This window comes from Mastacembelus armatus, chromosome 17 (genome assembly GCF_900324485.2).
Source record: "Mastacembelus armatus chromosome 17, fMasArm1.2, whole genome shotgun sequence".
NCBI lineage: Eukaryota > Metazoa > Chordata > Actinopteri > Synbranchiformes > Mastacembelidae > Mastacembelus > Mastacembelus armatus.
Window position 1 is genome coordinate 11,083,843 of NC_046649.1, and position 27,362 is coordinate 11,111,204.

The 27,362-nt window shown below is 40.8% G+C and overlaps 1 protein-coding gene across 1 annotated transcript in view; it reads right to left on the reverse strand.

Moving 5' to 3' along the window:
* The window catches only part of dnah9l (dynein, axonemal, heavy polypeptide 9 like), a 32,966-nt gene that overhangs the window by 2,025 nt on the left and 3,579 nt on the right, over positions 1 to 27,362 (reverse strand). Inside the window, 78 exon segments of the mRNA XM_026313305.1 lie at positions 169 to 288; positions 385 to 576; positions 675 to 764; positions 938 to 1,075; positions 1,239 to 1,366; positions 1,612 to 1,760; positions 1,893 to 2,086; positions 2,184 to 2,306; positions 2,385 to 2,555; positions 2,740 to 2,880; positions 3,000 to 3,164; positions 3,481 to 3,685; positions 3,780 to 3,902; positions 4,084 to 4,186; positions 4,341 to 4,473; positions 5,342 to 5,515; positions 5,644 to 5,778; positions 6,010 to 6,111; positions 6,409 to 6,414; positions 6,552 to 6,734; positions 7,154 to 7,297; positions 7,473 to 7,586; positions 7,894 to 8,040; positions 8,161 to 8,334; positions 8,422 to 8,481; positions 8,620 to 8,781; positions 8,929 to 9,071; positions 9,256 to 9,379; positions 9,537 to 9,699; positions 9,832 to 9,941; positions 10,372 to 10,455; positions 10,595 to 10,756; positions 10,974 to 11,075; positions 11,223 to 11,360; positions 11,745 to 11,847; positions 11,997 to 12,162; positions 12,665 to 12,869; positions 12,956 to 13,129; positions 13,256 to 13,387; positions 13,568 to 13,718; positions 13,831 to 13,979; positions 14,196 to 14,323; positions 14,794 to 14,926; positions 15,165 to 15,242; positions 15,619 to 15,813; positions 15,913 to 16,005; positions 16,330 to 16,468; positions 16,557 to 16,705; positions 16,787 to 16,954; positions 17,052 to 17,208; positions 17,637 to 17,797; positions 17,877 to 18,008; positions 18,100 to 18,207; positions 18,287 to 18,412; positions 18,647 to 18,814; positions 19,115 to 19,333; positions 19,468 to 19,692; positions 19,872 to 19,994; positions 20,757 to 20,879; positions 21,128 to 21,286; positions 21,392 to 21,475; positions 21,743 to 21,901; positions 22,036 to 22,122; positions 22,322 to 22,438; positions 22,538 to 22,760; positions 22,928 to 23,097; positions 23,200 to 23,320; positions 23,431 to 23,486; positions 23,572 to 23,649; positions 23,769 to 24,104; positions 24,202 to 24,402; positions 24,894 to 25,085; positions 25,238 to 25,342; positions 25,717 to 25,912; positions 26,036 to 26,160; positions 26,284 to 26,421; positions 26,569 to 26,685; positions 27,115 to 27,282. Coding sequence (XP_026169090.1) covers positions 169 to 288; positions 385 to 576; positions 675 to 764; positions 938 to 1,075; positions 1,239 to 1,366; positions 1,612 to 1,760; positions 1,893 to 2,086; positions 2,184 to 2,306; positions 2,385 to 2,555; positions 2,740 to 2,880; positions 3,000 to 3,164; positions 3,481 to 3,685; positions 3,780 to 3,902; positions 4,084 to 4,186; positions 4,341 to 4,473; positions 5,342 to 5,515; positions 5,644 to 5,778; positions 6,010 to 6,111; positions 6,409 to 6,414; positions 6,552 to 6,734; positions 7,154 to 7,297; positions 7,473 to 7,586; positions 7,894 to 8,040; positions 8,161 to 8,334; positions 8,422 to 8,481; positions 8,620 to 8,781; positions 8,929 to 9,071; positions 9,256 to 9,379; positions 9,537 to 9,699; positions 9,832 to 9,941; positions 10,372 to 10,455; positions 10,595 to 10,756; positions 10,974 to 11,075; positions 11,223 to 11,360; positions 11,745 to 11,847; positions 11,997 to 12,162; positions 12,665 to 12,869; positions 12,956 to 13,129; positions 13,256 to 13,387; positions 13,568 to 13,718; positions 13,831 to 13,979; positions 14,196 to 14,323; positions 14,794 to 14,926; positions 15,165 to 15,242; positions 15,619 to 15,813; positions 15,913 to 16,005; positions 16,330 to 16,468; positions 16,557 to 16,705; positions 16,787 to 16,954; positions 17,052 to 17,208; positions 17,637 to 17,797; positions 17,877 to 18,008; positions 18,100 to 18,207; positions 18,287 to 18,412; positions 18,647 to 18,814; positions 19,115 to 19,333; positions 19,468 to 19,692; positions 19,872 to 19,994; positions 20,757 to 20,879; positions 21,128 to 21,286; positions 21,392 to 21,475; positions 21,743 to 21,901; positions 22,036 to 22,122; positions 22,322 to 22,438; positions 22,538 to 22,760; positions 22,928 to 23,097; positions 23,200 to 23,320; positions 23,431 to 23,486; positions 23,572 to 23,649; positions 23,769 to 24,104; positions 24,202 to 24,402; positions 24,894 to 25,085; positions 25,238 to 25,342; positions 25,717 to 25,912; positions 26,036 to 26,160; positions 26,284 to 26,421; positions 26,569 to 26,685; positions 27,115 to 27,282 — 11,139 coding nt within the window.

Here is a 27,362-nt window from a genome sequence, read left to right on the forward strand (position 1 = left end):
AAGGCTGCCAAAACTGCTAACAGAAGCCTAAAGCTGGTGCACTAGCACAACTAATAACCACAACCAAGTGGAGCTGATTCTGCACTGTGGTCAAATTTAACAGCCACATTTGTACCAGAGCCAGTTCACAATCAGTTCTCTGGCTACAGTACCTACGTACATACACACCTGGTTGGGCTGCATGTATTCCTCCAGATAGGTTCTGCAGAGCCGTCTGTCCCAGTCATCAGTGATGTGTCCTCCGTACATGATCTCCCCAAACAAATACCTCAGGTCCTCCCACGGCACCTTCATCATAATAATTAAAATGAATTAAAATGAAAAAAACCACAGCTCATACAATCACCATCTTAATCCTCCTCGTCATCTTGTGGCACATCCCACCTGCGCATTAGCCTCCAGGTAGTTGTAGAGGACATTAACTGATATTGTTAGGTCTCCAGTGTTGAAGGGATACTTCCGGTTCCAACCCTGGGGACCAAACTTCCTTCTCTCTGCCACACAAGCGTGGAAATAACAGAGAGAGAAGAGGATGGTCTTAAACTCCTGCTCGCGGCTGCACTGGTCTAGGATGTCCTGGGGGGGGGGGGGGGGGGGGGGCAATAAATGAACAAATAAATCAGTGAAGTTATATGCAATATTACAGTAGCACAAAGCAAACAGTAAATACTCACCTGGTCAAAGTTATCCAAAGCAGCATGCAAATTGGCATGCATGCCAGTGGGAGGTTCATTGGTGATCTTGATAGCGTTTTCCAGAATGCCCTGAGTAAAGCAGGTAAGATACAAAGATTTACAATCTATATTTAGTGCCAGTATTTAAGTCACACAGTAGCAGAAACAGCCTACTTTGTGGGTAGATGTGTTCATTATGTGTACGTGCTCAGTGCAACGATAAATGGATACATAACCTTACTGCATGTGCGCTGTATCTCTACCTGTGGGATAATGTGCTCCTGGGGTGTTGGTGCTGGCTCAGCGCTCATAAACACTCTGTAGTCAGGATGACTGCCGTCACAGCAGCGCTCCAGGAGCTTCTCAAGTGAACCCAGCCAGCGAGCAACCAGGTGAATGTTCTGCACAGAGACAACAGAAATCATAGCACAGACGGTAACAGGGTGTGCTTTGCAGCATGGATAATGGAGTATTAGGGGAAGAAAAAGAAACACTTGTTAATACAAAGCATTTATTTTATCTATACAAACGTTCAGAGTTAACTCATTTTTGTTGCGCTCTGACCTGCAGTATAACCCAGTGGCCCTGTTTGGCAGCATTCTCCATGGCAACCTCAGCCACAGCTTCTTGGCCCTGACCCAGGGACACGTTGTGAAGCTTCCCAAGGTCGATCGTGAAACCCAGCTTCCTTCCTGTGGACACACGACTGACTTAAAAAACCTTGAGAGAAAATACTGTCTTCATCTTCACTATTCACACAGTTTTCAGATCTTTAAATCTCACTTTGCTTTTCCTTGTTAGATATATATATATCTCACTGCATGGTAAAGGAATAATACTTCAAAATCCCCTCTGGACACTTCTCTAACAGGGAAATATCCTTTTGCATGTGTAATGAATTAGTACAGTGTAAGGCTATAATAATATATATTTGTACCCAGTGATTCCACATCTTTAAGTGGGTCCACTCCAGGAGAGAGGATGAAGAACACAGGAGAAGCTGGACCACTTTCTCTAAAGGACTTTGCGAATTCAGTCTTTCGGCCCTCTGTATACTTCACCCCAAGCTTCTCTTCCACGAAGTTCCTACAGCATGTCCACAGAGGATTATGAGGAAAACAGACATTTACCAGTAATATGCAAATATACTGGGGGGAAAGTAGTTATTACATAAAAAACATGAGCAACACAAGATGGAAAAAAAATAATAAATTCAACCTAAGAGCATAGGTCATGCGATCAGGTCTCAGAGCTCTCATCATGATGAGTTTCTGTAAGGAGCTTTTCCCTTTCCACTCCTGAGGAAACTTCTCCTTCTCTGGACACTCTGACTCCACCATCTTCTTCCAGCGCTTAGGAGAGCCCTCGATGTCCCGATCCAGACCACGAAACTCATCAGTGAAACTCATCACCTAAGCAAAGACAAGCAACAAAAGGTGGTGACTTATAGTGGAATATATAAATAACTCCTCCGCACATGTATTTCTTTGTGTGTGTGTGTGTTTCCACCTTAATGGCACTCCACACAGAGTTGGACAGAAAGTCCAGAGGGCTGACGTAGCTTTGGTCAATGTTAAAACGTAGCAGGAAGTCCAGCTCTCGCACATTTATCTCCTTACTCATTAGGAGTAACTAAAAGAGGGAGAACATAGTCAGGGACAAAATACTGATCACTGATACTGACACACACAAACACACGCACACACACACCTGGAAGGCTAGCTGTGCTGCAAAGGTGAGCTTGTCCCTTTCAAACAGTCCTCTGCTGATGTAGTTGAAGGTGGAATAGGTGACACAGTCTATGAGAGTGTTTACTCTGCTCTTCACGTCCACACAGGCCTCTGCTATGTCCACCGCCTTGTGGAAAACTACGTTGAAGGCCTGAGAACAAGAGATGGAATGAATATGGGGGAATGTTTCTTTGTTTATTGTTTCATATTATTATTATTATGTACTTCATTTTTTAATACTTTGGCTATAAACCACAGCTAGTATGAACTTCTGCTTCTTGCTAATGGGATTTTTCTGGGCTGTGAGTCAGTTATTAACTTTTCCTTCTCATTACCTTGAGGCTGAACTGGTACATGGGGTTGATCTTGTTCAGATCATTCATGATAAAGTAGAGAAGTGACGCTCTGACAGCAACAGGACGATAGTGTTCTCTGGCTTCGTTTATCTTCACCTCATTGACCTCGGCCTCTAGGACCTAAAAACAAAGGATGGAAAACAAACAGAAGACAAAAAAAAAGAGATAGAATGAATGGGAGGAGATATGGAGGGAATAGGTTGGTGGGTGTGAGAGGTAAGATAAAATACAGGATGTACCTTCATCTCAATCTCAGCAGCAGTGTGTTTGGTAGTCTCTAGCTTCTCCACCAGCACATTGTCACCCAGGAAGTTGCTCTCTGCCGCAGACAGCCTGGTTAGCAGCTCGTCCTCCAGAAGCTTAAGCTCAATCTTAAACATGTTCTGCTGTTTGGTCAGTTCACTCTGCCAGGAGGATATACTAACATTAAATCATTATATGGACTGTTCTGTGTTTTAATGTACAGTGGTATTACAAATAATAAACCAATATAGGGGGGCAACAACAGCAAGGATGTAGCCAGTTCTGTTTGATCATCAATATGTTTGATAAAAATAAATGATTTAAAAATGTTAAGCTTTAACTGAAGGAATAAGGGTAGGTAATCTGAGGCACCGACAATGAAGAGCACAATAAGATTGTGTGTTAAGATTGTGATTGGTGGATGGACCAACACGCACTTAGTAATGAAATATCCACTCAACAATTAATTTGACTCACCTTGAGGTACTCAAGGTCTGGTCTCTCGCGGTTCACCACCTGGGCCAAGAGCTGGTCCTCCAGTCCATCCCTGGTAACTGTAAAATTGATGAGGGTGGTCTGGGCTTGAATCTCTGGCTTGTAGTGAGGATTGGCCAATTTAGTGTGTAGGATCAGTCTGAAGCCCGGGTGGAAGAAACACTCCTTGTCCCCAACCTTTATACAACTGTGAGAGAGGGAGAAGGAAAAAAGCAGGAAGCTAAGAGGAAGTGCTGGTGGTTTTGTTTGTAAACACGCTCACCTTCAGGTCACTGTCTTACCTGCCCTTCTTGATTGTGTGTCGTCCCAGCAGAGGGTCAATAACAGGGTCAATGGTCTCCTCGAGGTTCTCAATGAGGACGGTTTCCCCTGCCACTACAGCCTGTTCTATCACATCTATATAACTGTAATAAAACTTTATATTAGAAGATGAAAATTAAGATAATCATCAATCATAACAATAAAGAAATAGTACAGTAACTACAGTATAGTACAGTCAAGACTTTACAGTAGTTTAGCTTGGTCCACATTGAAAGCCTTTATCACCACCTGAGGACAGTAAAACCGGAATAAGAAAACACTCACCCTTTCTGTTCGAGACTGACAACCTTGAGGCAGCCACCGTAGCGGCTCTTGAGCCACTTGATGCCCTGCAGCTGAGGGTCAATGAGGAGGGGCCAGCGCTCACCTGAAGAAATACACAAACAACCCACATGTGAACATCTGTCACTACTGTGAAGCAAAATTAGCAGTGTGCTGTCTAGTATAACTACTGACTGTAAGAATGGGAACAGCTTGCACCATATTGATGCAATTTAGTATTATTTAATGCCACTACTCACAGTTGGTGAGGATAGTCGCATTCTGAGTGGACATTTTGTCTCCTGGTAAGCCTTCGTTGTTCCACTGGGCTACTGTGGCGTCATCAGTCAGCATTAATACTGGATCCAAGCCCTCTGTCATGGGGATGGGCATCTGACAGAGATATGATATGAAGAAACGAGCGACATTAGAAGACATGATTGTAAGGACAAAGAGCTAAAGGCAGAAGGAAGAAAAAGAAAGAGCAACAGAAAGGCACATTAAGACAGATTTTTATGGTAGTGTATGATCAACAAATGGTTTGAGAGAGCACCAACTTAATTTCAAGCACTACGCAGAATACCAGTCTACATTTGTTGAGTAGGAATGGATTTGTCAGAGGAGCGTTAGATGTGAGTCCGTTCTGCTCTCTCTGTTTTCGCCACATGCTGTGGCAGCTTCCGATCCCTTGAAATCACACAGGTCATTTCTGAACAGATTTTGGTTTGTGCTGTTCAGTCACACACACATACAGATCTCGGGGTCAGGGTAATGTGTTTCTCAGACTTTACAAAATGATAATGTTCATATTAATGATAGCCTGGTACTGAACTATGGAGTCAGACCAGATCATCATAAACCAAACCAGGCAAACAATAAAAGGCAAAAACAGAATGACTGAACAGGTGATGCTCTGTTCATATTCTGATTTCTTGCTCAGGGCGTTCAGTTTGCCAAAAATGAGTGTGAGTGTCTTTGATCACGGAGTGTGAGAATCTCTGGTGCTTGCTCAAATGTTGCTACATAATTTCTTGTGTACACTCAAATCATCTGTCACGGTCCTCCCTCATTCTCAAATCTAATTCTGCACTTACAAATCCATTCCTGCATGCTTTTAAATGTTTATTTGCTGATTGAGTAACATTTGAGTAATGAGAGCTTACTTGTGCTTTGTCAAACCTCTTGTCATAGATATACTTGCAAAGATGCTCACTGTAGAATAACTCAGAGAGAATGGATTAAGCGTATTTAGGATTGTGACCTTCTGGCTGTGCAGAAAGGGCATCCAGAGATTGTCTAGCAGCTCTCTCCTGTACTTCTTGGAGAAGGAGCCGGCATAGGAGATAAAGGCTGCAGTTAGCAGGACGTCCCCACAGAGGGTTTTCTCCTGTTCATGATACTGAGCCACTGAGTGGGCCCATCGCACATTTTCACTCTATAAAGCACACACGAATAAACAAGCACACAGTCTATAGACAAATATATGTGGGATTGATTACAATATATTGGCATGAAGAATACTGCTCCAACATTCTTCTTTCTATTGGTTGCTGCTGTGCCCACCTCCAGCCCTTTGACCAGCCGATTGGCCAGTTCTATTGTCTTGGTGGTGCGGTTGACCTCTTCCTGAAAACGTAGCTTCTCTGATGTTGCTTTCTCCAATGCAGTCGTCAGAGTTTCCAGGTTAGTGTCCAGTTCCTGAGAGACAGGTATAGGCACAGCTGACAATATGAAGACTAAAATGCATGTAAGAAGGGATATGATTACAGGTTTGTGAAAAATCTTGCAGTTGGTCACTGCCAGAAGCAGTGCTCGCCAATTTGACAAGAAACAAGTTTTTTTTTGTTCAACTGTAAATATTGCCCTCCTGCAGTTTATGTATATTTAGAAATGTGCAAGAGAGAGAAATAAGTTTTAAAACAGACTCACAGCAAGTTTCTTCCTGACGGCTTCTAGTTTCTCAGCAGCCTCTGCCAGATCAGCGTTGGCCTGAGACAGACACATCCTCTTCGTCTCCACCTCACAGAATACCTGGAGAAACAACACACACACATCCACACACACATCCACACACACACACACACACACACACACACACAACATAGCGAAGTTTGGCCCAAACATAGCCGTTACTTTGGTTATGTCACTATAAAGCTAATTTTAAAAGTGTTTCTATAGTTTAAATTGTAAAAAAAATATAAAAATGATTTCTTTGAGGTCTGTAGACAAAAATTCAGACACTATGAGCTTTGTAGTTAGTGACACACATATTCTTAATGTACATATATACATAACTATAGAAAAAATATAAAAAAGTGGAGTACTTACAAAAATCTATCCAAAGGCAGCACAAAAGTTGAGTAGAAAAGCATTGCTCTATCAAACAATGGAAACACATTGCTGTGAAATGAAAAACATCAAACAGCTGGGATGACACTAAAATATGTGACGCCCGGAGTACGTGTGTGTACCTCGTGGAAGCGTATGATGTTGATCACCCAGGCACAGAGTCCTGCAGCAGCAGAGGACTTCTGTCGTACAAACTCAGAGTTGAACTCTGGGTCGCTGAGGTACTCGTCCCTAACGCACCTCACCGTGGCCTCAGGGATGTGCTCTTTGTCAAAGTTCACCAAAGCCTGCAGGAAGTCATCCACCTGGACGTGCATTTGTGTGCAGAGGTGTGTGTGTGTGTGTGTGTGTAAATAAATGTAATGTTAAATAAAACCTCTTTTCAGTTTTATATTTTTATTTGTATTTATTATGGAATTGGGTTCAATTTATGGGTTATCAAATGAATGCACACTTAAACAGATAAAATATGAAAATATGAAAAGAGCACTGAAACAGATTGATAAAACAACAATTACAACAACCTGGAGAAACACAGTAAATATATGTAAATTCGCAGCAGATGATAGGTTGAGGGATGAGGAATAAAGCAGCTGTGACTTATTTTAAAGTGAAATGATGTTATTTCAGCAGTTTACAGAAATTATATGTGATGGACTTGTTGGCTTCATGGTTGCAGGCCATTAATCTAAGAAACATTACAAACTGTCACAGTAAATATCACCTTGCTCATGACCATCTTGGAAGCTTTCCAGCTACGATCCTTGGGGATTCGGCCCTGGGGAGCCAGTAACACCAGAACAGCTGCTGCAACATTGGTGACGATAGCTGGAGGATTGGGGAACGTCCTCAGCTCTGTCAGGTTCAACTGGATGACATGCACACACATACACACACATGCATGTACACACACACACTTTCAGTTGTGGGTTGGGGCTGGGATGAAGTCATCATTTTCTTTGTGCAGTTAAGTACATATAAAAAAGGCTCAATAAAATAAAACAAACAAATCAACCTAGCCTTTAATGACCAGCGTGTTTTACCCTGTTTAGTGTATTAAGGGCTGCGTTGGCTGCCTGTAGAGCAGGTTCAGCCTTTGCCAGGTCGTCTTCAGTGTTCTGCTGCTGTTTGGTCACTTCAGCCTGAATTGCTGCCACCTGAATGATGAATAAAGAAAAAAAAAAGCTGTGTGAAATCACATATGTACAGTAAATGGACATTTGGTTGATTCCTATGCTCCTTCTTAATCGTCCTTCTAGAGGATTTGAAAATCAACTAGAAAAATTATGTTTTCCTCGCATTTAATTTAATTATAAATATGTTAAAAGCCTTCAGAACCTACCTTTGGCTGAACAAGTGTCATTAAATAATCCCAAATATGCTGTCATTTTAAAGATTAAGGATTAAGGCTACATCTATTCTAATTCTGGACTAGCAGCCCTAGAACAAACACACATCTCGTACCCTTTGCTCCTCAGCATCAGACACAGCCCTCTCTTGGTTCAGCTTGTCTGTCTGTTGTCCTATCTTAGCAATGAGAGCTTCGATATCTGTGTTTCTCTGCCACAGCTCCACCTCCTGCACTGCTAGTTTGGCTTTCAGATCCTCCACCTAATCAATCAATCAATCAATCAATCAATCAATCAATCAATCAATCTTATGACTGATTCAAACAGTTATGGACAAAACTTTTAAGATAGTTTATTGTGAGTACAGTGTATATTATTTGACCTGTGATGCAGTAGACTGCAATTTCTGTAGGCCATTGTCCAATCGTTCCATCCTCTGGGCCAGCTCTGTGCGTTTTTTCCCCAGCAGGTTGCCATACAGCTTCATGAACTCCAGGAAACTCTTTGGAGTGGTGTAGTTGAAGTGCTTCTCATTCTGCTGGTACTTGACACTCACCTGGACCGTGTCATTAAACAGGGTACCAAGATATTGTCAGAGACGGTGCCAGGAGTGGTTATCAACAATATCATTGCAGTAACTCACCTCATTGACACTAGTGTGGGCATAAGAGATGAACTCACTGATGGATGCCCTTACATTTGTCTGCATTGGATAAGATTAATGGAACTATTATACCGGCTATCATTGGTTAAAGTATGCAAAATTTTCTCTGTAAACTGAACTGAAGTAGTTAGTATGTAAAATAAAGTTATAATGAATTGTAGTTAAATGTATTGTTACCTCCAGTCCAGGTATCTTCTCTATGAAAGTAGAGCTGACAGACTGCAGGGCGAGCTGAGGCCAGGAATGGAACCAGTCGATGGCTGTGCAATTCACCAGAGCTGGAAACTTCCGTGCACGTGTTCGCAACGTGAACCCGACTGGGGAGAAACACAAGACAACCTGGAGAAGAGATGGGGTGATGGAAGGTTATGAACAAAGAATGAGATGAAGATAAAAAAAGAAAGAAATCAATGATGTGGTAAAATGTGATGAAATAACTCTTCCATGGTTTTAATATTACTGTACATAACAAATGATGTTTCAGACCTTGAGCTGTCTTCGTATTCTCTCAATGAAGAAGCTCCAGCAGTTGTCTCTGGTATCTAAGAGTCCCAGTCCCCTGAGCTCCATACGGATGGACGTAACAATCATATCCACTTCTTCGTCACTAAAGAGGTCTGGAATATCCCCTAAACATCACAAGCAATGAAAACTCAGAACATGTGTTTTTTTCTGTTTAAATATGCCACAGCTGATGACAATTTTACTCCATAGACAGTTTCGTGACAATCCATGCTCTGAGAGTCATTGACACTATTAACTGAGACCCCCTAACATTCATTAGAACAAACATGCTCAATAAGGCAGCCCAACCTGAGGCCAGCATATCGTTGATAAGCACCAGGAAGCGTTCGTCTGGAATCTGGGCATCTGTATGAAGGAATACGGTCCCTATGTTCTTCACCCCCACCTTTATATACAATGCTGCTATATCACTCTGGATATGACGAGCAGCAAAAAAGGGACAAAGAAGAAATAAATACCGCATCAAATAAATCTAATGAAAGTAGAATAGGGAACATAAAACAATAATGTTATATGTATGGAGTGGAGTGACATTTTTTTTTTTTTATCTACTGGGCATGAATGTTTACCTTAAGGTCATTTATCCCATAGCCTTTACGAAGAGTGACTTGGAAAACTTCCAACATGCTGAGAAAGGCAGCCAACCGACACAGGCTCTGCTTCCCGCTGCCGCCGACCCCAACTAGCAGGGCATTACCATAAGGGGCCTCCAGGATACGACTGATGCGACACCTGAACACAAACACCGGAATTAATAGTGTGTGTATGGTCTGAGGTTTAGATGTGACCTAAATCCACTATTGTGCATGTCAGCAGATGGAAAGTGTTTAACTTTGCATCCATGTATCTGTGTGTATGTCTTACACGTGCTGAATAGCTTCTTCAAACAGTACCAGGTCCATCACTGCGTGCAGCTCATTATAATGCTCCAGAGCTTCAGCCAGTGTCTTCTGCAGTTTCTCCCAGTCTGAAGCCTAACAAGACAGGAAAATAAAAACACGAACTTGCCTCTTCTGAGTAACTGCAGCAGTGTCCGAGCCACTATGTGCTAACTTCCTGACACATACAGTGTAATGAAATTAAATTCTTAATAAGACCTGAGTTGATTAAATTTCAATTCAAACCCCATATAGAAATGAAAGGTAATTAGTCTGTTAATGAAAGTGCATTTATCCTCATTTATTTCCTGACAGATTAGACATGACAACAGAATTTGGGCCATAGCATTTTTGAATTTGTGAGCCACAGATAATCCACATATTAAAGTGATCAAAGTCCAAAACAATTAAACTCACCCAAGTTTATTACCACAGTTAATAAAGAATAAATTGATGCTTGAAAGGTGCAATATGGTGACGAGATGGAGTAGCTGTGAGCAGCTTGTGTGTGAATGAATGTGTCTACCTGATGATAACGAGGCTCTCCCACCCCCTGGGCAAAGTGACAATACACCAAAGGCTGGTGGATAAAGATGGATTCATCTATTCCCTGCGAAGAATTGACATAAAACAGGGAAATATTGGACAAGGGTGTTAAACAACCCTGCAATGGCTAAAAATAGACACTTTATTTTGAGCTATACAGTGTACATTTTGAAGATAAGGTTGTTTTGTTCCTTGTTTCTTACCTCAAAATATCTCTTGCCAGTGTCCAGCAGGATTTTGCTAAAGAGTTCAACATCTTTTTCTTCCATCAGTTTGTCAGAATAGACTCTGGAGCTCTCATGGAGCCACAGGTGAACCAGGTCCGTGGGATATCGAATACACTCTGGCAGGGCAAACAGAATACCCTACATGCCAGGTCACATAGAGTAAATAACCATATGATGAGATTACAGACACTTGATAATGAAAATTATTTCCTAGATTATCATGCCTACAATATATGATAATGTAGTTTGAATGCTGAAGTGGGCATTTTAGCTTTTAAGGTACCACTTAGTTTAGTGTGAGTCTTACACAGCAATCATTCGACTGGTGTTTTACACACATGACTGTGTGTATTACCTGGAAGATGTTGGAGAGATCTCGCAGGTTGAAGATGTAGTGGAAGCGTATCGCTGTAGGGAGAAAGTTCTGACAGATTTTCTGGTGCAGGCAGATAACTGCCTAGATGGGAGGAACCAAAATACAGATAGAGGTGGAAGTGGTTGAAGAGATATTGGAAAATACAAATGCATAAGTGATACTATGGATAAATTGATTAGAGCCATTTTATTTACACAGATTCTACACTAATACCGTAAATGTACCTACCTGTATGAGGGTGCTGACTGACCGAGAAACCCCATAGCTGAATCCTCCCTGGAGGAAGTGAGCTGACAAGATGTTGGAGAAGATGGTGGCTAATGCATCAGCACTAGGGAAATGTACTGCAAACACTGAAAAATGTCTCTGAAATGAAGACAGGCTGATTTAAGAATTATTTACCTGTGGTGGCCCAAAATTAACCAACATCAATTTCTAAACTGCCTCTACAAGCTGACTTTAAATAAGCTGATTTCATTTATTCTTATTGAAGGATAATAAAATTTTTGCTTTAACTTCTATGTTTGTCGCTTGTATTAGTGTTGCTGTGCTTAGACTGGTTCTTGTTTTACTACTGATTTTGCCTATACTTTCTTTCTTGTTATACTTGTTATGTTTGCAATGTTAATCATGTACAGGTCATGAGAGTCATGGTAAAAAAGCAGTTTTAGCAGAAAGAGCAATTCTGTTAATAGTGTTTTATAAATAGAGTAGGTACTGTGTGTACAGTATGTGCATGCATGTCCGTACCTGTAGTCTGGGGTTGATGGAGAAGCTTCCAGCTGTTGGGTTCATACAGGTGATATACTGGCAGTTATGTATTTCTTTCAAAACCAGTCGTTGTCTGTCATACCTAAAAAGTTTCAGTATATTTAGATTCAACCCACCCAGCAAATTCTGTATAGCCTTTATTCACTATATAGTACATGTAACTCCACCCATTTTAGCATTATGTAGACTTAGGAGAGAGTGTGTCCACAATGCAGGACTAAGCAGTGTTACCAGTGGTTGTAGTCAAGGTGCTGCCGTATGAGCGTGTGTGGCTGGACAGTCCCATAAACATCCACCTCAGGCATGTTGAGGTCGTCTACGAAGTAAATGAGTCTCTTAGTGGTGGGAGGAGCAAATTTACGACCGGCTTTCTTCTCCAGCGGTTTCTCCAGGACACCTGCAATAACAAGATGATAATCACTTAAAACCGAAAATGTGTCAAGGCAAAGGAGTTAAATTAAAAACACAAGGTTTAATCAATTTCAAATTCAGTTTGAATTATAATAAATGCTGTGTAATTCAGGCAGCATTAAAGGGCAAATGCAGTGAGGTACTACAAGATGCTATACATTGTGACAAAGTACACTGAGAAAAGGTCAAGATTTTATTCAGATATATATTTAATATATAACAAATAAAGCGGGCAAGGATTTATGAAAAAAAAAAATACATACAGTATTCCACCTGAACACGAACACAGTGTCCTTCCTGAGAAATAATTTAGCAGATACAACAGCGACTATGGCACCTTAGACATCAATAGATAAAAGTATTGACAGAGTAATCGCTGTGTTGCCCTTGCAATCTACCATATGACAAATCAAAAGACTTAGAGAAATCTGTGTTCATTTTTTATAAGCACTGACAAAAATCTTTGTTCTCATTGATGGGAGTCTTACGCTGCAGCATGGCTGATGTAGTGTAGTAGTTGAAGGGGACTTTGGCCACCATAAAATCCTCCTTCAGCCTGGCAACTTTATCAGACACAAGGATGGTCTTGCCCACCCCTGCATTGCCCACTAACATGATAGGTTTCCCTCTGTGGAGCAGCAGGTCCATGAAGTAGGTCAGACAGATGGTTTCTGGGGTGTGTACTAACACTTTCTGAAACAGACATCTCATGTCATGTGAGACCTGACTGAACATTAGTGAGTTAATATGCAGTAATTCCACACTACACACATACACACCTGTAAAGGTACATCTGGCTCCAACTCAAATGGCAACATCTTCTCGCTCCACGGAGTAAATTTTTTAGTTTCAGAGTCTATGAAATAGTCAAAGACAGTGCCCTGGGAAGGAAACTTCACTGCTCTCATTTCTTTAGACCACCAGCGGCTGAACTCAGCACGGTAGTCGTTAAGCTGCACCCAGTGTTGAAAAAACACAATCATTATTAAATGTAATAATCAGATTTGTCTCACTCTCTATGGTGCAACAGTACTGCAATAAAGGTAATGCTCCAAAGCAAACATTTAATCACCACACACATGATCCTGAAAGAGAGCCCCTCCAAAAGCCCAGACGCAGGCAAAGACAAAGTAAAGCTCATAAAGTTCTCTGGGAGAGTCAGCTGGAGTGTTGTCCTCTGTCAGCAGGCAGTCCAACAAGGAGCACAGAGTCTGATTGAACAAAACACAGAAAAGCAACATCTGATTACAGTATACAAAACATACTAAACATGCATATTTTGACAAAAATGGTGCATTGAAATTCAACATCTGGCAGAGCAACACTGTGAAAACATCATGTAAAAGTATTTTACCACACACACTGAGAAACAAAATAATGTGCAATCTCACCTGCACCATGCTGTTTTCTGGCATGGGAGTGATGGTTTTCAGGTTGCAGCGAACCTGCTCCAGGCAGTACGGTACATACTTATCAAACAGGATGGTGAGGTTTGCTCGCTCTGACTGGGCCTGGCGGGTTTCTATCCAACTTGTCACATAACTGAAAACACAGTATAGATGGCAGTGGTAGCCAAAAATCTGTTTCAGAAAAGCAAAAAAATGAATTCCATGATTTTAAATGTGCATTGTGTATGGGGCTGTGTGCGTCTTACGAGCTCCAGCCAAGGTCCTGTGGGTTGACATAGAGAATCCCTGCTCTGGACACAGTGGCAGGTGTAGCAGCCTTCAGGTGAGAGATCTCAAAGAGCAAACGCATAGAGGAGGACAAACTGATCCTCTCATTACTGGCAAGAGTCAGAACCTGGACAGAAGAGAGGAAATGCTAGATTTGATGGATCCCAAACTTTTATTTAAATACATACAGTATTAGCAAAATGCAGAGTGACTGGCATTGATAAAACTGCAATGCTAATTTTTTTCTTGATCAGTTAATTCAATAATGATACTCAAGCTCTCAGATAATGAAAAAAATACATTTAAAGAATTACAATATAAGAAAACAAAGATGCACTATGACCTTATTGTCATCCATAACTGTATTAAGTGACTCAATCCACATAGGGTCAATATCACCATCCAGAACAATCCATTTGGGTCCATCATGGCTCAGTGAGGTCAGTTCTCTCATGGTGGAAGAGAACAGACCTAAAGTGAAGAGCAAAACATAAAGTGTTATATATCAGGGGCAAACTGACAAAGGTAACTGGCATCCACTATTAATAAAACAAAAGACAATGTCATGGGCAAAAATACTGGACCCCTCCAGGGACAATATATTTTGTTGCACACCCTTGTGAATTACAGCAATCAAGTACTTTTTGTAACGAGACCTGTACAATTCTCAGATGGTGGTTTTTTCATGGAGCCTACTTTTATTCAGACAGACATGTACAGCTGGCCACAGTTTCTTCTTGACTGTGGAGGTCAGATATACGTGTTTTTACGTCTTTGGTATATTTCCAGCATTTGAATGGTCCCATAGGTCTTAGACTTCAATAGTGCTCACAGGAATATCAAGATGCTTGAGATGATGCAAATATATGACGGGCTTGAACAAAACATCTACTTGGCAATGACCCAAAATCTGGCGAAAACACGGATTATGTGTTGCTCACCATCTTTCCACTCTCTGGTAGCAGGGTGTAGGTATCCAAACAGCTCATCTGTGGTCACAGCTTTAGGGTTGATGTCATTCCATACAGGCTTCATCTTCATGTTTGCATAGGTTCTATGGAGAGTCTTCAAGATCTGATAAACATACATAAAACTATGACACACTGTGCAGTGGACAGTGCCAACCCAAAACTGTGTTTGACATTCCCTCTATGTTTTAATAAAAATTCAGAAAATTCCCAAACGGTACAGTTTCAACCTGAAACTGTATTTGTCGTGTATAAGGGCAGTGTCTATAAGCCACCTCTTAAAATACTGGCAAATACTGCTTTGTCTGTGACTTCATGGAGACAGGAGTAATAAAGAAAGTAACCTGGCTCTTTCCAGTTCCTGGTCCACCTACTACAAATACAGAATGCCTGACAGCCAGCAGCTCCTCCAGCTGAGTCACCTGAAGCAACAAATACATTGCATTATACATGGTTTTTGACCTAATTAATGCTGTTACCTGCATGTTTACATTTCTTTCTGAGAACTCATTGACCTAATATATGTACTATACATGAATGAAATTTTGTCAAGTCAAAACAATAAATTCAATACTATTATTGACCTGTATATACTGTAAATAACCTGTAAAAACAATAAGCCCTGTTCTATTCATCTACAGTTACATAATTATATACATACATTTGTCCTGGGATCCTCAGGCAGATTTTTCAGTATAAATACATACAAACAGCAGGTGGTGACACTAACGAAAAGGAAGAATTAAATTTTTTCAAAAATAAGGGCACTTCCATATCAATGCAGTCAAAAAGAGACACCTTAAGTATGAAGTTCTCCTCAGCCTGCAGGCGTAGTTCACTGACTGACTGACGAACTGCCTTTTCCAGCTCAGGGTCTCTCTTTCTGGGCACATCCAGCTGAGGAAACAGATCACTGATAAGCCCAAGGAATATGGGCACATCATTGGTCACAATCTTAGGCAGGTTGAAGTCTCTCAGTGCCCGCATAAGCACCTGGGGATAAAAAGACAGCTGTCATGTCACATTGCAAAATGCAACTAAAAATTCAAAGTTGTGGGACCTACATGACATCCACATCAAACTGATGTGTACCTGCTCCTCAGGTCTGCTACGATCCTCTCTCTTTAGAGATCCTGCCACAACCAAGACTGATTTTATGGCCCTTAAACCCCAGTCATAATGATCCTGACAGATAAAAAGAATAAATGTATGTAATTCATTAAATAGGTATACTGCACAACATTTTATATTTAATAGCTTTTGACGTGTATTTCAATTCAGTAACAGACACTGCTGCAGACTGTTTAGATAAATTATATACAGTACTTTGTTTCTAATCAGACTCAGACTAATGAGACAAATGACACAGGTCCTCTTGCCCCATCACTTTCAAGTTACATCCATCCTATCTTTTTATATAGTATATGCTCATTCTAAAAGAGCATAAAGGGTAGTAATGTAACGAAGTAGTGTTGTAGATTTTTGCACAAATTGGTTTTATGCATGTACCTGTTTGGACAGCAGCTCTTTACAAAGAGTGTAGAGGCTGATGAATTTTCGTGCCAGCAGACGAGCATCTATGAATCCTTCTGCCACCAACATGATCTCACAGATCAGCTCAAAGTCTGGGATCACCATGGCACACGGTCTGAATAGTTGGCCAACCAATAATCAATTAGTCATCTTTAACATTAGTCCACAGATCACTTAATGCCTCCACATTTTTTACATCAGACCTGAACAGAGCCTTGAGGTTCTCCGGGAGCTCAGCCCTGCCTGCATAACCTGGGTTCAGAGTGATAAATATTCCCACTGTTGGCTTCAGCTCAATTTCCTCTCCTAGGAAATGGAACCTATACCCACACAATACATATATCACAGGTTGCTAGGTGGTGTACAGTAATTAGAGATCAAATTAGTTAAAGAAAGTGTAAGTAAATATATGTATACCAATAATTTAAAATGCATGTAACCATTTCCACATCTACCTTTGCTTCTTGTTGCGTACAGCATCCTGGATGGTTTTGACCTGCACAGCTACGACAGACAGCACTTCCACTGAGATCCTGTTAAACTCATCAAAACATCCCCAAACTCCTGTCTGAGCCAAACCCTTGTAAATGTTGCCTATTGACTGGAGGAATGTAAGAAATAAAGCAAAAGGGTAACGTCAAATGAAAACAATAATGACAGTGTGGTGCAAAATATAATATCTGTACAGTTCATGCTACCTTATAGTCCATCTGCTCTGAGCAGTTGAATACATACACCATGATGCCAAGGGAACGTCCAAGGTCCTTAGTAGTCTCTGTCTTACCAGTGCCAGCTGGGCCTGATGGGGCCCCACTCATAGTTAGATGAAGGGACTGGGTCAGGGTTATGTAACACCTAAAAAAGAATGGTGGAAATATAAACATATTTAAGATAAAAATAAATAAATAAATAAATAAAATAATAAATATAATTTAAAAAAAAATGTAATAACTACTCCTGAAAGACATGCAGTATGGCATAAAAGTATCAGCGTATGTACTGGTCTATGATACACAACGTATTTGTATTTTTGCCTTTGTCCACAGACCAAGCACATTTGTTTCCTACATTATTATATTTATGTAGTATCAACTGATTTTCAACCACAACTCATCTTCACTGAGCACTTAGGTGCTTATGGTCACCTTGATTGTTGCTATGGAGGAAAGCAATTACTAATGCCTGTCTGCACCCTGTCTAAACAAAGTTCACATGCCACCCCTATTTTAAAAATAACATTCATATGTATGTGTGTGTGTATGTGTGTGTGTGTGTGTGTGCACCTGTCAGTGAGTGGAGTGATGACCAGTCTGTTTGTGTTCCCCAGATATTCATAGCTGAACTGGAACTGGGCGTCACAGATATTAATGTAACAGTGCCTGGTTTCATCATCCCAGCGATGGCGTAACTGGGACAGCCACGCAAAGGCCTGACCTGTTGTCACCTAACAGGCACGTACAGCATCAAAAAGGAATATCATGCTGTTCATCATTCCACAAATTCATGTGTGATTTAAGCTTTACCTTCTGAGTTATTAGACTGGCAACCACATCTCGTGCATGGACATCAATAGTACAGACAGTCATAATTTTCTGTCTGTCTCCAGGGGTTAAATCTCCAAGCAGCATGTGGATCAGTGAGTTCAGCTGTGTGATCTAGAAAACCAGAATCCAGTAAACTTCACTGAATAAACGAGTTCAACCATCATCATAACAATGTTTTACTCTAACACTTTTTTAGAACTACCTGTTTTCTGTTGTAGTCTTTCAGTGCTGTCTCAAATCCCTCCTCCACCCTCTCAAAGGCAATGCCCACATCTGTTGCCCACCACACCTGACTACCAGTCAACCCTACCTATGGGTGGAAGGAAAACAGATTCATTACATGTTTATAAAGTTAAAATGCTAATTCTACAGTTTATACATTATCAGACCTGTGCGGGGTAGTCAAACAGCCACTGTTCTCGTGGTTTGTCTTCATAGGCAGATACAGCCTCCTGGATCTCTTTTTGAACTGTACAGCGCATGGTGTTCTCCAAGGAACCTAACCAAAACTCTGCCTGAAGAAAAACACAAAATAGCAACTAAAATTCAATGCTTTGTAATGTTTGCAAAAAGCCTGAAAACTGTTGCATGGAACAAATATACATATACAATTATATATATATATATATATATATATATATACACTCACTGTGCATTAAAGAAAAGAATGAACAATCCTGAGTGTTGATTTTTAGCTTTAAAAGTATTTGTATTTAAAATGTTTGAAAAGAATTGAGTTTTTTCAATACCTGTCCTTCACAGACACATGGCTCAGAAAATGGGACATACTCTCCCTCTCGGCTGTACATCCCTATAGCAACTGCCTCCCCATCCTCCTCTCCTCCTCCACCCTTTTCTGAGTCCTTAAAGCGAAGTTCTGCTATGTTGTCAAACAGCTTCAGCAAATGTCTGGTCACCTGCAATAGACCCACACACAAACAGAAAGGCAGACTATGGTTCAATATCTGTTTAAAGATTGCCAGTATGTTGTTTACAGATCGTAATCACTAGACTGCAATTTGAGATAATAGAAAAAGAAAACAACACAAATCAATGTCAAATTTCCATTTTGTCTTTCATTCCTATCTTTATAAACATTCACTGCTCCGAAACACTGGGACACAGACTGAAGACTATATTGACCTGATAAATTCAAGTACAATGTCTGGACAATCTCTTCATATGTTTTCTTTTAGAAAAAGGATTAAATCTGTTACCTGTTTGGGTTGTGTTCCCTTGGAGATAATCTCCAACAGATCTGAGGCAGAGACAAAGTAAAATCTGGGGAAAGTCAGCCTTTTGGTCTCCAGGTACTCAGCTAAGGCCTTCTCACACACACCCAGTCTCCGCTGCAAAGTCTCCAGATTCTCCAGGAAGTCTTGCTGATTGGTAACTTCTACCACATTACTGTTCTGCACTACCTCAGTTACCAAACTCTGGGGGTGGGGGGCAAAGGGCAATAAAATAAAAAAAAGACCACAAAATGTAAAGGAGATACAGTGCAATTGTATAGTGAGAAGGATCCACTGTTTATTTATGAAGCCAACAACAGTCTCTGTCTACATCTTACCTGAAAGTCATCGTGTATTCCCTGAAAGCGCTCTGCATCAGTGGCAAGTTGGCACCGGATGTCATGGCTGTAGGTAAAGATGTTGTTAAGGTGTGCCCAGGTCCTCTGGACAGACATCCAGGAGGAGATGACAAGGTCAGCCACCATCAGCTTCCTTTGCCATCCACTCACTTCTGGCTGGAAATACTCGACATACTTACTCATCAAGATGTTCTGCAGTTGCACCTAAAAATATATGAAGTGAATATTTATTTCAATATTCACATAGTGGTCAGTAAAAAGTGTATCTGATGGGCTTTAAAGAAATTAAAAAGACGTCTGATGTTCCATGTCACCAAGGTTCAGTGTATCAATTCAACTACATCTTAAATGGTGTGGAGAATAAACAGTCACCATGAACTCACCTGGTTGTCCTCCAGTGTCTCTATCAGATTTTCATCTGCTTTTAACAGAGGGATTCCTGTGCTGGCATGAGTCTCATATGACAACGACATAACACTCCATGTCCGAGTTATCTCAGCCAATACCTAGGCAAAATGAAAAATGTTGCTTTTAGAAATGTGGTGTGTGTCATTTGTCAAGTACCAAAAAAAAAAAAAGCATTAGTATAAAAATGAACCAGTATATTCCTAAATTTCTAATCTGTATTTGTTTGTGTTTGTGCATTGTCTTTCCTTTACATTACCTTATATAAAAGTCAGCTTCTTGTGAATTAGACACTGGTCATCAATTAATAATGTTTTATTTTATTCATACTCTTCATTCAAGAATATGGTTGTAGTGTATTTACAATTAATGATCAGAGACTTAGGGACAGAGAGGGAGGGCTGCAATAGTCTGTGAGAGGAACTAAAGGCACGAGCTATGATTTCCAAATTGTTAGCAGACTAAAATATTACATAATAATTCTGCAAGTGATATAGGAAGGAAGAAGTTGACAACAAAGTTAAACATTTTACATTTCTTACAAGGGTGTTAATATTTAATGCACATAGTTTTTGCAGCTCAGGAGTACTCTGTAGGGCTGAAGATAAGGACCTCAGTTTTATTCCTTGGATTCCTTGTTTCAGACAAGATGAAACATATCCAAAGACCAGGAAGCAATATATTTTTCAAAATATACTGGGCCCTACAATGTCCAGGACTTTCACACAGTATATAGTCGTGATGGAATAATGTCTAGGAGAAATGTACTGGGTTTAATATGTGAAGTAATAACATAAACAACAGAGAGATAAAGGTTTGAAGTTGATGACAACCTGTTATCGGTTGGTTTTCAACAGTCTCACCTTCTCTATGGCCATTTCTTTCACAGCCTTGTCCACTATGTTTTTGACCTCATCCTCCACTCGGTGAAGCTGTAATTCCAACAGGTCCCCAAGGGTGGTGCTGTCCCCCATCACAAACCTGACCTGAGGACCAAAACCAATACATGGCAACCATGACTATCAGATTTCAGATCAGGATAATTGGGGTTCACTGAACTCTGCTCGTCATTACAAGAGTCTGCAGGAAATGAGTAAATGTACAGTACTGAAGAAATATAGAAATAAACACAATAGAGTAGCACATATAAAGCAGAGAACACAGTCATTGAGGAAACATTATTAAATCAGATGGTATGAGACACTGTGAAACAGCAGCAGAGATAATATCATACCCTGGTGGTGTTCATAAGCTGTTGCCAGTGTCTTTCTCTGACAGCAGAGTTTTGCAGCTCGTTGACAGCTCTCAGAGAGGTCAATAAGTTCTTCACTGTCGACTCCAGGCCCATGTAGACATCCCACACCCGCACCTCCTTATCCAGCATCTTCATTTCCTTTCATTTGCAAGACAGTCAGAAATTATGACAAAACTGTACCCTTTTTCTCAACCCTAGTACAAATTTAAGATTATAATGTCTGTTCGTGGAAGCTTGCCATACTTTGGCAAATCGTCTTAGCTCCATGTCCATCTGCTCAACATTTATCTCTTTCCATGGAGTTTTGGTCCATTCCTTTATACTGGTCTAGCATGAAGAGGGGAATGGAAATATTTAGTCTTTTATTCACTCATGAACTTCAAAATGCTCTTCTCTCCTACATTCTAAAAGGAAAATCAGAGCTGCGTAAAAAAAAAAAAAAAAAAAAAAATACAATGTATGTAGGCACATGCTGAGTCTTACAATGCTGAACCTGCTGCCTTAATAATTAATCTATGGAGCTCCATTATAGGGAAAGAGAGGGGTAAGACAGAAAAACGTCAAACTATTTATATTGTGGTGATTAATGGGTACCTTAACAAAGATGACCATGTCCCAGACCGCTTTGACCAGGATGATGTCAGAGCGACACTGACGCAGCTGCTTGAAGTCTGGGAAACTGACTTCAAATAGATCAGCTGTGTCCTGCAGCTTCTTCATTTCTGCCTCCATCACTGCCACTGCTCGGTTGGACTGGAGACAAGAATGTTTTGAAATGATATACATTCACATTTTATATAAAAGCTTTTTGCTATGTAATCGTATGATGTAAGGTACTGTATGATTGCACCAATAATGACCTTTTCTTTTTAATTTTCTTATCTCACCTTATCAATTAGTTTATATGGCTCCTCCACACTGATTTTGAAAATGGCCTCAGTACGAAAACGTTCTCTGAATTCATGCTGCTTGACCTAAAATATAGAAAAATAGCTGCACATTCAGGATTCATACAAGCTGCAACTTCCGTGTATATTTGCCTCCACCTCTGCATCTGTGGCGCCAGTCATGTATAATGCAGGACAGAAAGGGAGAAGGTTCATATGCCAGATATTGAGCTCTTTGTTAGGGGTTTCTACACTGACATCCTACCCCACTCACACACAGCCTCACCTCAAACCGGACACATTTCCTACGTATAACTGAGACTTCATTTGACTGTAGGGGTGCCACTTCATGTTTGACTGTGAAGGCAATTTTCCTGAGACTCTTCCACTTCTCTGGCAGCTCCTGTGGTTTGTAGTGATAAAAATAAACAATGTAATGTAGTGAGAGGCGGTACTGCTGGCATCCACGGAGATGTGTGTGTATTTGTGCACTGGTACCCACTTCAAGCTGTGTGTAGACGCGCTCAGGGATTTGCTGTCCATAGGTCTTGAGGAGTTCAGCAGTCGACTTGAGAGGTTTGAAGTGGTGTTCATTGCTGACCTGTCTGTCTCGTATGGCCATGAGGTGACCCATGATATCCACAAGTCCTGCATAGTCGCCATCTGACACCTTGTTAGAAAGACCGTAGGCTGTCTCCTGGACAAAAGTGGATAATTCCCTCACACTGCAGGAAAGAGAGAAATATAGATGATGTTAGGGTTCAGAGAGGAAGGAAGAGGGCCCATAATTTTTTTGAACACTGTATTAATTATTAAAATGTTAGGAAGGTTTTGTCCATTTTAAAATAAAAATACACAAGAGTGTTTGTGCTTTTCTGTTCTTGTGACTCACCTCTGGTTTACATGGTTGAGTAGATGCTCCTTGAACATCCAGCTCCACCTTTTGATGACATTCATTAGTGTGTGCTTGAAGGGTCTGATGTCTAGCTGCAGCCAGCCACAAAATACCCTCTTATCCTCCATCTTGCTCACTCGTACATACAGAGACTCAAACAGGTTGATCTAGAGTAATGATGATTTGACAGGACCACAGACTATGACTATTGTCCAAATCCAGAAAAATATGATTATATACATGGCAGATCAAAGGCTGGTGAAGGACACCTGTTCTTTGAAGTGATCCAGGGTCGGTGGATTCTTTTTCAGCTCATAGTCAGCATACAGCTCAGCTTCTTCTGTACTCAACACATGGCCATAAAGCAGAAACTGCCTCATAAATTCAGACCTGTGAGAAGATAAGAAAAGAAGACTTTACTTTTTTTCTTCAAACTGTACTTAGAATTTTTTAAGTGATGAAAATGATAACTAGGAAGACAACAGAAAGCTGCATCTGACCGGTCATCCGTCCAGAGATAGCGGTAGCTGTCAAATGATCCCTGGTACTCCTTAACCTGAAAATGAAAACACTCATTCCATTTGAGTGCTCGATAGCGTAATGAATGAACCTTTATGTATGGACAGAAAACAAAAACTTACCTTAGAGATAGCTGCACGTGTTCGTGCGAGGATCACATGGCACATTTCTGACAAATCCTCCATTTCATTTATGTCACACTATAAGATGAGCAAACACAACATATGATGTGGTAGTAATAACGTCTGTATCCCCAGACACTTATTTCTGTATATGTACAACATGCATGCTGAAGCCTAAAACCTGATCTGTACAGCACCTGATAGTTATCCAGCTGTTTATGACTGGCCACTCTGGGAATGAAGGATGCCATATTTCTGATGTTGGTCACCGTCTTATCCACAATATCACAGAAGTTCCCACTGTGACTGAAGTCCAGTGAGGGGTCAAAGGTCATCTCACTGCTGTTGAGTACCAGTTGGACTTCAAACAGTGGTGCAATGCGTTGGGATGGATCTGTGTTGTCTATGAGGTACTGCAGGGAACAACGTACTGCACTGGAGAAGCCTGACAGGACCATCCTATCCACATAGTCTGTGTACGCCTGCCACTCACTACTGCCCAGGTCTGCCACACCTAGCAAAGACTGGTTCTCCTGGAGTAGAGCGGAATAATAACGTGTTGGAAGGAGTTAAGAAAAAAGTGGATAACCATAGATATGAATGAGCTCTGCAGTGTTGGCGTGCATATACCTGCAGGAGTTTGTGTATCTGCTCCCCTGTACTGGTGATGAGAGCATGCTGTTTGGCAACACACTCTTCAATTTCAGAAAAGACAAGGAGAGAAGAATCCTGGCTCTTTCTGGTGATAAAGGCCTGGTGGCTAAATTTACCCATAAGGGCCTGGATGGCTTCCACATTAGCTTTGCTCTTCTGAACACGACTAGAAATGCTCTGGTGAGATCAAGAAAGAGCAGCTATTACCAATAATTACATTCTCTTTGGTTAACAGCTGGATGTTGCTTTTAGTTATAGTGTTCGCTATAACAGAAAAACTGGTTTGAATCACACAGGGGGGATGCCAGGTTTCATGCCACACTGGCAGGCGATGGTTTCACAGCAGCTTTTAATGTTGCTATTTAGCAAGCTCTATAATAAATCACCAGTGTGTTTCAGCTCAACATGCAGCTGAGACAGGCTTTAAATATAGCAGAAGGGTCTGACTATGCTGGAAAATGTGTTAACAAGTGTACTGAAAAAAAACAAAAAAAAAAAACAAAAACTCATTCTCTGGTATTACGTTGCACCTTTTGTCTGAGATGAGACAAGCTTTATTAATCCCCTAAGGGAAATTCAGGTAGCCTTGTAGTGACATTAAAAAGTTTGAAGTCTGTTGATGAGACAGACAAGGGATTTCTTTTAAATATGCAAGAAATTTTCAGTACCTTTACCAGATCTTGTGTGCTCTGAATGTAGTCCCATAGGTCATCCTGAGCCCAGGTAAGCTCTTCAAGGGCTGGATGTAGCTGTTGTTTCATCCCATCCATCTCATCTTTTACCAATCCCAGCTCTACAGCCAGGATGGTACTGTGGAGCTGGTTGTACCACTGAGTCACCAAGGTCAGTGTCTGTGTGTGCTACAAGACATAACACAGTGTTAACACTTCTAACTAACAACCTTTCAGCATAATTCACAAATCAATGAACCATTTACAGCTACACTTCCTGCAAATGTAGCTGTTTGACACTATACCCAGAGCAACCCTAGAAGCCTATTTACAGTACCCACCATATAGAGTCTCTCCTGTTTGGAGTAGAGATGAAGAGCTGCCTGAGGAATGTTTTGATTCTTCAACATGCTCAGATACTTCACCTCCCTTAGTACTGATGTCAACTGGAAAAAGGAGAGGAGGCAAAATGTCATTCTAAATGTCAGTATAAATTTGATGTTTATAATTTTATTTTTGTTTACCTTGGCAGCAAAAATGTGAATAGAAAGGATCCGTATCTTAAACTGGATAGCACATTAGGAGGCAATATGCCTCACTGTGATTGTTTTAACTACATGCATACACATACAGAACATTAGGGAAAAAAGAAAAAGAAAGAGGTGGTATGACTAGGAGGAATAACTGCAGGCATGGTTCAGCACCAGCACACTAAACAAGACTAAACTCTGTACACTTGACATAAATAGACATGACATGTTTTAATTCTGGTTCATATCCTTAAAATGTCTACTGGGGACTGCATCCTTTTTGTGCTTACAGCAGGACTGAAGTTGACCTGGAACACGCCTGTGTCAGTGTCAAGTGTGAGCAGTGGTTCCTTCAAGTGGGTTTGACAGATTTCCTCCAGGCCCTCAGTCCACTCTGAGAACAGTTCCTCATCATGCTGGTCCAGAGCCTCCAAAACATGCTCACACTTCTGGAGGACATCATCTGCCTCAGCACAGCCCAGAGGCCTGGAAGTGAGAGGGGAATGGAAGAAGCCTCTACATATTTAATAGGTAAACAGCATTCTGGCAGTGTCTATGCTATAATTTCTGTCTAAATAGGACCAATGAATGAATAGGACTGGACCATACATATGGGCCAGCTGGCAAAGGTTGCTTCTGTTAGTGAGGATGCGATTCCGAAGCTCCTGTGACCATTTGAGGTTGCCAGCTACTGATGGCATATTCTTCCCCAGGAACGCATGGCCTGACCACAGCTAAAACACAAAGGGGTTGTACTCACACGTCTTCCAAAAATATTTGTGACACAGGCTTAGTTAGGTCTGTGAGTTATATCACCATGTATATTTAGGGTGATAGCTATGTTCTAGGTGTCTCACCGCATCTCTGTGTTGATCCAGTATAAACTGACAGTGCTCTACTTCCTGGTTGAACATGGCCAACAATACTTTGTAGTTGGGAGAGAACAGCTGGTGGACTCTGGGTCTCTCAAGGAGCATGCCGAAAATCTTCAACAACTAGAAGAGGAATAACATAGTTTTAATAGTCTTCATTTTAGGCCTTGATGTAGTATGTAGCAGAGATTCCCTGCCTTTTAATTAAAGGATAATGAAATAACATATACTGATAAAAAGTAAGGGGATTTCTTAAGGAGTAAGACACACCTTAAAGGAAGACTGTAGGTTTTTGGAGTGCTGAAAAGCCAGATTAATGATAGTCCCAAGCCTCTGGTCAAAATCTCTGTTCTGCTCCATGAAATGTCTGTAGTGATGCACAAAATCCTGGACGCAAGATGACATGTGACTGGACATGGTGGATATTTCCAGTCTTTGTCCTGATTATAAAGCTTTGAGTCTACTTTTTTTATTAGACAATTTTATTCCATTAGTAAAGTACGTCAACTTCTCCTCAGCTGAGTTGATCATTATTGGGTAGAATAACAAAAACTTTGCACAAAAACCAGATTTTTTGATTGAGGTTTAATCATATAAGTCACACCTGAAGACATAAAATATCTGTAAAATATGTAGTAAGTTAGATGCACAGACTAATAATGACTGTTGCTAGTGGTTCATGTGTGTTAAAAAAAATTTTCCTTTGCTACTTCTCAGCTTATTCAGCTTTGCCTGTCAATGCCACTTTCAAATGTCTGTGTTGAATCACAGCATGTTGGGGTATATTTATTAAAAAGCAGGGCAATATAAACTTACATCTTTCGTATAATCCAAAGGGTCATATTTGCTTTCTCTGAGGGCCCGCCAGCGGTCATGAAACTCCTCACTCATGCTGAAGACCATCTCACTGAGGACTTTCCCTCTGGATCCACCAAGTTCAACCTTTTCCAACTTCAGAAAGTCCAACGCTGTGGCAAAAAGTTCCTGTATGTGAGTGGAGAAAAGCCACTGATGGGTCATGGTGACAACATGCAGACACGGAGAATTAAAAACTATTTCTTGGA